Below are 9599 nucleotides of genomic sequence, written 5' to 3'. Positions count from 1 at the left end.
ACGGGACAGGCACCAATCCAGATGCCCACACGGGACGGGCGCTGCTGCAGACGCCCACACGGGACGGACGGCCGTCTGGGGCCAGATCTCCCTCGCTGCCTGGGGGAGTGCAGGGAAAGCTGACCCCCCTCCAAGGTGGGGAGAAGAAAGGGCTGCCGCCCGGGCCTGGTGGGGGCTGGGCTGTCACGGCTGCTGGAGCGGAAAGGAGCTGGGGGTCCCAGAAACAGCTTGCTTTCCACCCCTCCCCTGCTCTGGCCCTTTTCTAAGCAAATTACCCTGTTGGCTGCAGTTGGGTGTTCGGGGTGGATTTAGAAAGCACGGTGGTGACTACAGGCTTGTTTTGGGGAGTGAGGGGGTTTCAGCATAACACCCCCAGCTCTCTAGGTGACCTGCTCTCCTCCCCCCACCCCCAGGGGCTCCCGGAAGTAGGACAGTGGCTGCTGCTTGCACGGAGGGGGACGTGGGGCTTGGCAGGACCCCAGACACCCTCAGGCTGCACCCTCTCCCAGGTCCACCAACCTCTCAGCCCCGAACATTGTTGCTGGGCAGTGTCTGTGGCTGCGCCTTGGGGTCTGTCAGCCGGCTGAGCTGAGAGGTGGCCAGCTGCTCTGCCAGCACCGCCGTCCACCCTCCCCGAGCCCTGCCTCCCCTTCCTCTGCCACCTCCTGCCCTCCCTGCTGCCCATCTTCCTCCTTGAACTTCGAGGCCACCTTGGGTCACTCCCCATTGGTGTCGTGGTCAGGGTGCTCAGGGCTGCCCAGGAGCCTCACACGGCCTCTGGTCACGGGTCCTGACCTGGAGCCTGGCACAGCCAAGGGCCTCCCTGCCCACCTGGGAGGGGCCGGCCACTGCTCATCCTCAGGGGTCCGGAGAGCACGGTTCCAGGGCCTTGCCTACCACCAATGTGACCTTCTCTTGGCAAGGCCAGGCCTATCCTGTCCATCTCCCACCTAGGTGTCCAATGAGTGAGAGAAATGGTACCCTCGCTTCAGGCCTCAGCCCTCCCGAGACCCTCACCCAACCAGCCTGGCCTCAGTGTGCCCACCCCCCACCCCCCCGTGTGTGCTCCCCCGCACACGGGGACACCTGGGCAAAGGACAGGCCCCACCTGCCCTGGAAGCTGGACTCTACAGGCCTGAAAGAGCCAGAAACAGGCTCAGTCTTCCTCCAACCCCACCTTTGGTCTCTTGAAACCCAGGACACCTCGTCATCCCCCAGCGGGTGCTACAGCTTGCCTCCTGCGTACAGCAGGGTGCCCGTGGCATGACAAGGTCCCCAGGGCAGCCATGCCCAGGCCCACCTGGCTTCAATATTTTGTGCAGGGTCGTACCTGACGCTGGGGAGGGTGGGGGCCTTGGTCTGGTCCTCCTGTGCAGGGGTCAGAGCTGCAGCTCACGCCGTGGCCGGGAGCCAGTGTCCCCTGTGGGTGCTGGACCTGGTCACCTTCCAGGGCCCACCATGAGTCCCTCCCTCTCCTTTTTCCAGAACCTTCTGGAATCTTTTTGATTCTTCCAGAGGAGAAGAGGGCACTCTTGTGGCCAAGTGCTGGTAGACAGGGCGGGGGAAGCTAAGCCATATGATGGAGGCGTGGGGTCTAGGGAGGTCACGGGGATGTGGATCCTGATTCTTCTCTGAAGGGGTCTCCGCAGAAATGGGCTTTGGGGCTGGTGGTCGGAAGGGGTGCAAATGGAGGTGGTCCCCTTCCCTTGCGGGCCCTGCCTGGCCGTTTCTAACCTCTCTGGGACCTGCAGGTGGCCCCCAGCCCCTCGACACAGGCAGCTGGTGCCCTCGGAGCTGCGGACCCTGCAGAGGCAGCAGCCCAGGGAGGCCCTGGCGCCCACAGTGTCCACTCGTGGACCAGCGGGTCAGCGCCGCACCTGCTGCTTATGGGGCTGGAGGAGGTGGCATGTGCAGAGCCATGGCAAGGGGGGCCTGGGCTCCTGTGCACTCCAAAGCCCCTGCCATTGGATGGGGCCTGGGTGCCAGGGCAGGGAGCACCCAGCGAGGCCAGAGTTGGTGTCTGGTTTGTCCGGGGCCTGGCCAGCCCTTCCTGCAGGGGGTGCCCTTGGTGGTGCCGGTTCTAAGGAACGTGGGTTCTGGGTCCTCCCCGAGCCCCAGGGACATGGCTGTCTCTGCTTCTGAGGGCGGTGGGAGAGAAGCTTCCGGATCATGTGAATTTCCCTCGTCTCTGCTGATGGGGTTGAGCTGACGTGCCCAGTTCCTGCATTTGCCTTCGGGAGAGTCAGGCCAGGAGCTTCCGCTGAACGGATGGATGCTCTGTGCTGCCTTCTCGGCGCAGAAAACAATCCCGTTACGCCTCTTAGAAACTGCGTTTTCTCGTTGTAAGCGTGGGGGTTGGTTGCACTCAATTCATTTGAAACGCTTGGGATCCTAACCCGAAAAGGAAAGCTGTGGGTGAAGTGCGGGGTGGCAGGTGGAGGGGATACCTCGCCCAGAAGCTTCAGGGCCTGTCCCCAGGCTGACCTCAGTGGCCGCGAAGCTCCCTGGGGCAGCCGGTGGTGGGTTTGTTTCCCGGTGTTGGGGTTTCTCTGCGTGGGCCCTCCCAGGGCATCGTTCCTCAGTGAGTCCTTGCCCCCCAGCCTGCTCTGGGCCTGCTCGGGGACTGTTCCGAAAGCGCCCTGTTCCTGGGTTTGGGATGGACGTCGGAGGCCAGGTGATGGCACAGTGGCCACCAGGACACAGACCCTTCAGCAAGGAAGAGGAGCGTTGGACCCTGGAGAACGCCCTTGGCCTTTTTGCGGGGCCGAGCTGGGCCGCTGTCCTGTGGTGGCGCTTCCTGCGGTCGCGTGCAGCCAAGCCGGCCAAGTGGGTCCACGCAGCCCAGATCCCAGACGGCTGGGAAGTCCCTGTCCAGGCTGCCCCCCTGGTAACCCCAGGGGTGCAGCGCCTGTGCTTCACAGGGGCTTGTGAATTGGGGCGGGGGCACCTTATTCAGAATGCAGCTTCTCAATCAGTGAGGGGCCAGGGGTCAGGATACCTACCGGGCACACGGCCTTTGCTGGGGCAGGTGGCTCCTGAACCCGGTGCCCTGGGTGGGGTGGTGGAAAGGGTTCTAAGCAGCACAGAAGGACACTTGGGAGGAGTGTCGGGGTCTGCAGCGTCTCCACTCCTTGTGGAGGGCAGCTCCGGGGGACGAGTCCAGCAGCATCACAGCCTGACTCCCCAGGGTCCTTTGGAGGACACGGCTTCCCATTCCGCAGTCTCCTCTCTTTTAAACCCACGGGCACCTTAACGGCTTTTGCTTTACAAATGGGGGAGGGATTCCAGGGCTAACAGCGCCCCCAGGCATGTCTCTGGTACGGTTTCAGAGTCTGAGTGGGAGGATGTGGGAGTCCTGTCCTTGGAGGTGGTGCCGGAGGGGTGCTTCTTCCTCCGTGGTGTCAGGGCCCAGCACTCACCCCACCGTCCCCATCAGAGCATCATGGAGCCTTAAAGGACAAAGACCAGGCTTAGAAGGCTGTCCCCCACCCCTGCCACCAGCATGTCCTTTTATATCCATTTGGGATGCCCAAAGCAGGGCTGTGACCTCTGCCCCAGATGCCTTTGCCTGGCCCATCTAAGCGCGCGCGCCGTGTGCGTGTGTGTGTGTGCTGTGTTTTGTGCGGTGGGGTGAGCCCCTTGGGATCCCGGCAGGCCTGGCTTCGCCCAAATGGCCCCTTAGGCTCTTTCCGAATGCACTTGACTTTCCCACGCCTGGTGGGTGGGTTCAGCTGTGCCAGGGGCTGGGTGTTGGCTGGCTGATACCCCTGCCTGTGACATGTGCTCCGGGGTGCCGGGAGCCTGGCTGTGGTGGGCGCTGGCAGCGGAGTGAAGGAGGGGCTCCCCTCCAGCGCTGGGCTGGGTGGGAAGGCGGGTGCTCTCCAGCCTCCTGCCCGGCCATCCGCGAAGCGGCTGGGCCGTGTCCCAAGGGGTTGGACGGGAAGCTGCCGAGTGGGGTGCTTCAGCCACTCCTGTTGTTTCGGCTGCTTCGCAGGAGATGGGTGGGGGGACGCCCCGGGGCTCAGCAAGAACCCCCCCCACCACTGCAGTTGTCTCCGGGATCCAGGATTTCTGAAACCACCTTCGGAGCTGGCTTAGCTCTGGTGATGGGATGGGGTCCCTCTTTCCTTGTCGTAAGTGCCCCCCACATCCCAGTGTGCTGAGGGCGGAATCAGAGCTGGAGGCAAGGAGTGCTAGGCCTTTCCCAGAGTAGGGGGCGGGGGCCGGCGGCTCGGGTGAGAGCGGCTTGTGCTGAGGGGAAGTGGGAGTGAGCGAGGAGACCCCCAGACCATGACCTGGACCGCTGGGACCCAGGGCGTCCGTGGGGTGGACCGGGGGTTGGTGCTGCCCGAGGATGAGGGCACACAGGAGGCAAGGGCAGCGGACGTGGGTCGGGACGCGCGCTTCTGGTGGAGTGGGGGTGCGCCTGGGGGAGCCCGGGGGGGCAGGCAGAGAGGGAGGGGTCAGCGCTGCCTGGCTGCTGGGGTGTGGCCTGGCCCCAGCTGTGGAGGCGGGCGGTCCCTTCCTCTGACTGAGGGACCCTGCAGCCAGCTCCCCCTCGTCCTGGGCCGATGTAAGCCTTGGTGCCACATGGCCGAGCCTGGCCCAAGACACGGCCTCGGGGGACTCTTGGCCACTGGAGAGAGCCCCCTGGCCTGGGGCAATAGTGGCCCAAGGTACAGCCCTTGGGGGAGCAAAGGAGCTCACCCGCTGTGGGGCAGGGAGCTTCCCTGAGGCTGGGGTCCAGTGGAGGGGGGCCTGGCTGATGGGGGACTCAAGTGGGCCGCCTGGGCCCTGGTCCCAGGTGGGAGCCCTGGCTGGGCACTGTGTGCATCGGAGGAGGGCTCGGGGTACCCACCAGGCTCTGGCGGCTCGAGGAGGGTAAGACACGTCCTCTGCTGCCTGCCCAGCCACCGTGTCCGCCCCCAGGGCCTCAGCCACTGTCATTTAGGGGAGACCAGGGTGTGGTCTGAAGGGGCCCCTAACCTGCAGGCGCTCTGCTGACCGACCCACCGGAGCTGTGCTCTCTGCCCGGAGACCCCGCTGCCGGGGTCTCACCCCACAGCACCACCACGGGGTGAGGCCTGGGGCTGCCACTGCCCACAGCCCCGAGCCTGAGGGGACCAGGGTGGCCGTGGGGCCTGGCCTCGCCCCCTCCCTGCACCATCTCCCAGCTTTGCGCTCTGAACGGTGTCCTGGTGAACCTGTAGCAGCTTCTCCAAACCCCGTGGACGTGAGTCCAAGGCCAGCTTGGTGTCGCCAGGAGGGTCCCCGTCCCCTGTCCCCAGCAGCCTTGGCCTGGGATGGGGTGTCAGTGGGCAGCTCCCGGTCACCATGCTGGCACTGGCCACGCTTGTGTTAGGGCTGAGGTCCCCCAGAGCACACTGGGTCCAGGTCAATCATTTATTGGACACGGCAGGACAGGCCTCCAGGAGGGTGGAGGCTGCTGCTAGCGGGTGGGGCAGCTGAAGGGCTCCTTGGGTTAACCGAGATCTTCTGGTCCTTCGGTGCCTGGGGGACACCCCTGTGAACAAGAGGGGGTGCGGCAGGCTCAGTGGTGGGGGATGGTGGGGGCAGATCTGCGGGAGGGGCGGGGCACTGTCTTGAGAGCCAGGGCAGCTGGCTCCCCACGGCCCCGGGCCCTCCCGCGGGTCACGGCCTGGGGGCGTCTGTTGAGGGACAGAGAAGGCAATGGGGGGGGGCTTTTGTCACAGGCAGCCGCGTGCCAGGCCCTGGACCCCCAAGGTCTGCCCTCCATAGCCCTCCACCTGCAGGCCCACCCCGAGTGTGTCCACAGGCCCCTCTGCCCCCCCGCTGGCCCTGCCCGTGTCAGCCTGGGTCAGCCCGATGGGCGTCCCCACCTTGGGTCCCTCCCACGCCCCCCGGCACTGCATCCTGAGTCTCCGAGACGGCAAGGCCCCGCGTGGCGCAGCTGGTAGCGCGTGTGCTGAGCGGCACCTGCTGCCGACCCCCACCCCCAGGGGATCCCCTGCTGCAGTCCCCACAGGGTCAGAGGTCACCCACCTGGGCCCGGCAGCCTCCCCATTGTCAGGCGCGGAGGAAGTGACCTGTGGCGAGCTGAGCGGAGGTCCGAGGCTGGGGCAGGGGTGGGCACCCACCAGTTGTGGTCACTTTGATGATGTTGGTGGGGTGGATCCCGTGGTTTCTACAGTAGTTGGTAAACAGTAGCAGGGCGTCCGGGCTTGCCTCGGGTGTCCGGCCTGGGGGCACAGTGACAGGGGCCGTCTCTCTTGCTGGTCATTTGGGATCGCGGGCGGTGGGGTTCTGGGGGCTGGGAGGCTGCCCTCTCGGGGTGTGGGCGTGGCTATGGGGACAGGACCAGCGTTCGGGCGGGGGCAGGCCTCTTCTCTGGGTCCTGGTCGTTGCTGTGTTCTGTCCTTTGTTTACTCCACGTTGGGACAAAGGGCTGGGGCCCCAGGAAAGTCTGAGGGTGTCTGGGTCCAAACGGCCTCGAGGTGGCCGGGGTCCATCCTGTGTCTTGCTGGCTGTGGCCCAGTGTCCTCCCTGGGGACTGGGACCCGCAGGGGACTGGGTGTCCCTGGAGGGGGTGGGGGGAGGGGCTTGCCCTGCCCTTGCGGGGTGGCGGCTGGTCCACGTGTGGGCACAGGCAGGCGGGGTCTCTGGGCACTTACTCAGGAGGTTCACCACCACCACCTCCTTCTCACGTTTCTCGCGGTGGTTGCAGAGGATGACGTAGCTCTTGGGGTCCACTTCTTCCAGGAAAAGCCTGTTCTGGTCGGCATCTGTGACCCCGGGGGTCGGGGTGGGAGGCGGGACAAGAACCACACCCTGGGACCCCTCTGGTCCCTTCACAGGGCTGGACGACTTGCTCCTAAGGGCCGGCCGAGCCCCGGGCTGGGCAGGACCGGGTGTGGGCCTCGGGCCCTTCCCGGACGCCTCCGCCCACACGTGCCCGCCACTGCTGCTGGTGCCACGGGGGTGCCGCGCCCGGCCCGGGGACGCCGTCTCGAGGTGGGCGTCCTGGCAGCTGGGCTCCTGGCCACACTCAGCCCCGAACTGGGGGTGGAGTGGGGCCGGGCGGATGGGGCCACACTCCACCTCCAGCGGTGGGGCTGGAGGATGGCGAGTCTATACTTACTCTCCAGCAGGTACTGAAATTTCCTTTTCGTTTTATTTGCCATCATCGTAATTGGGACACATGCACCATTTACCCTGGGAGGGGGTGACAGGTCGCCTTGGAACCCGCGGTCTGGAAGGCAGGGCTCGGCCTTCTCCGTGCAGCCCCTCGGTGGAACTGGGGGAGCTCGGCCACCCTGGACCTTGGACTCTCGTGTCCGTCTCCAGGCAGCGAGCCCCTCGCCCCGCCGCACATCACCTCTGAGCCCGGAAAGCAGGCTGTGAGGGGGGCGGGGGACAGGGTCGTGTGACTCACCTGGGCTCCGCCCTGCCCGCACCTGCCCCAGACTTACTTCCTGTGCAGGTGGAGCTGCAGGGCCCTGGGGGTCACCTGGATGCGGTGGACGAGCAGCCGCGCGTCCTTGTCCTCCTTCAGGAGTTTGGGTTGGTTGGAGGCCATCCCTGCCAAGAACCATTCGCCGCTGACCTGGGGAGCAGAGGGGGGGACGCTGGTGCCAGCTGGCCCTGTCCCTGCGGCCGCTGCCCCCAGCCGCCTCTCCATCCCACGCCCGACGCCCGCGGCTGACTACCAGAGTCTCGTTGAAGTTGGGGTCCTGGGGCCCCCAGTGCAGGGCCTGGGGGCAGCCGAGCAGGGTCAGCCCCACAGCCAGCAGCAGGAGGCTCATGGCGAGTCAGGGGGGCTGAGGGATGGCCGGCGGCACCTCGGACAGGTGTCCAGAGCCCGTGGTGGTGGCCCTTTTGTCCCCTGCCAGGAGAGGTTCCTGGCCACGTGGTGGGCTGTCACCAGCCCCCTCCCATTGACCACAATTACCTTCTATTTGTTGGGCCTGCGGCCAACAATGGCCACTTTGCCCTTGTCCACAGCCCCCCCGCCCGTGCGTGGTGCAGTCATGCTGTTTCCAGGAACAGCGGGTGTGTCCGCCTGGGCAGGCTTCCAGGGTCCTTGTGTTCCCATCAATGATCAAGTCACAGAGCCGCTTGCTGACCTGGGCAGCCTTGGGCAGCCCTGAGGTCTCCCTTCTGACGGCCACCCAGACATTCGTGTAGCTTGGTCGTGGGGCCCTGGGACTCGGGGAGCGGCCCCGGGGGAGCGGCAGCCCTGGATGCCCTTCCCCATCGGGGGTTGACCGATGACCCTGGCTTAGGGGACAGGGGTGGCTCCGTGACACGGCCTGGGCCATGCTGCCGGGCGCTTCCCCTGGAGTGGACCATCTGGGCAGAGCCAGGCACAGCGGGAGTGAGGGGGCTGCAGGTGGGAGCCGGGATGTGCCCCATCTCGACTCCCCTGCTGGAGCCTGACTGAGTTTGACTCCCTCGTGCTGCACAGGGACCCCCGGGGCCGTGGGGTACAGGGTAGAGCAGCATGAGTGCAGACACCTCCCGCCCCCCCAACCAGGGCTGTGTCCTTAGCTCTCCGAGCCTCAGTTCCACACCTTTGAAGCGGCAATGACGACGCTCCCTGGCTGCTGACTGCCGGCCCGTTTCTTGGCTGCAAGACCCTTCGAAGATGCTCATGTGGGGTCTCCCATCCCCCTCCCTCCTCCCCCACTGAAGCGGTGGCCTTGTGCAGCCGACTGTGCCCCAGGTAGAGTCCCTCCTTTGTTACCGCAGTGCCACACCTTGGTGTCAAAACCGGGCAAGGACATTACGAGAAAGGAAAAATTGAACGTCACACCCACGCATGAACGTAGGTTCAGGAGCCCAGGTAAACACCCTACAGCGAATCCAGCCACATCTGTGGAAAGGAAGGTACTTTACAACCTGTAGGGTTCCATCCAGAACTGCTAGGTTGGTTTAGGGATCGTGAATCAATCCATGATTCCATCACTTAATAGAGCGGAGGGAAAATCCTCTGATCGTGGGATGAGCTGCAGGAAAGGCACTGGATGAAAGTCAGCAACTATTCATGGCAAAAACTCATACCGCTCTAGAAATTAAAGGGGGCGTCCTCATCTGATTAAGGGGTTTACAAAATACTAGGGCAACTGACCTCTGTCTTGGTGAAGCAACAGAAGCTTCTAGGAAGGGAAAGGCAGAAGGATTTGCAAGGAAGTGGCCAACCTGAGATGGTCCTAGGGGACGTGACCCCGTGTGGAGGATGTCCAGGTCACCTGCAGGTGACTTGTTCAGATTCATTAGTGAGTTTAGAAAGGCGACTGGCCACAGGATCTGTACACAAAAATGAACTGTTTCTATACGCGAGCACTGCGTACTTAGAAAATGAAATTTAGAGAGACTTTATTTACAACTCAGTGAAAAAAATCAATTAGCTAGAAACAAATCGAAGGAAAAGATGGTGCAAGGCTTCTGCGCAGTAAACTGTAAGCTAGTATTGAGAAATTAAGGTAAACTAGATACGTTCATACACCGTGTGTGTGGATTAGAAGCCTCAATACTATAAAAACGTCAATTCTTTTCCTAAGAACAATAGGGTCCCAATCGAAATTCCAGCAGGGTATATGTCTCATGGGACTTCACCA

The 9599-nt window shown here is 63.9% G+C and overlaps 1 protein-coding gene across 1 annotated transcript; it reads right to left on the bottom strand.

Annotated features, from left to right (window-relative positions):
- Positions 1 to 6189: 6189 nt before the first annotated feature.
- Positions 6190 to 7784, bottom strand: LOC114884511 (uterocalin; the record flags this gene model as incomplete). Its single annotated transcript, XM_029203499.1, has 5 exons — positions 7689 to 7784; positions 7452 to 7585; positions 7121 to 7194; positions 6654 to 6764; positions 6190 to 6221 (listed from the first exon to the last, which is right to left on the bottom strand). Coding segments are annotated over exons 1-5 (447 nt in total), but the record flags the coding sequence as incomplete, so codon positions are not given.
- Between the last annotated feature and the right edge of the window lie 1815 nt (positions 7785 to 9599).

This window comes from Monodon monoceros, unplaced genomic scaffold (genome assembly GCF_005190385.1).
Source record: "Monodon monoceros isolate NGI ecotype Baffin Bay Population unplaced genomic scaffold, NGI_Narwhal_1 Super_Scaffold_5, whole genome shotgun sequence".
NCBI lineage: Eukaryota > Metazoa > Chordata > Mammalia > Artiodactyla > Monodontidae > Monodon > Monodon monoceros.
The sequence above is the reverse complement of the archived record's forward strand: the minus strand, read 5'-3'. Positions and strand labels throughout refer to the sequence as shown.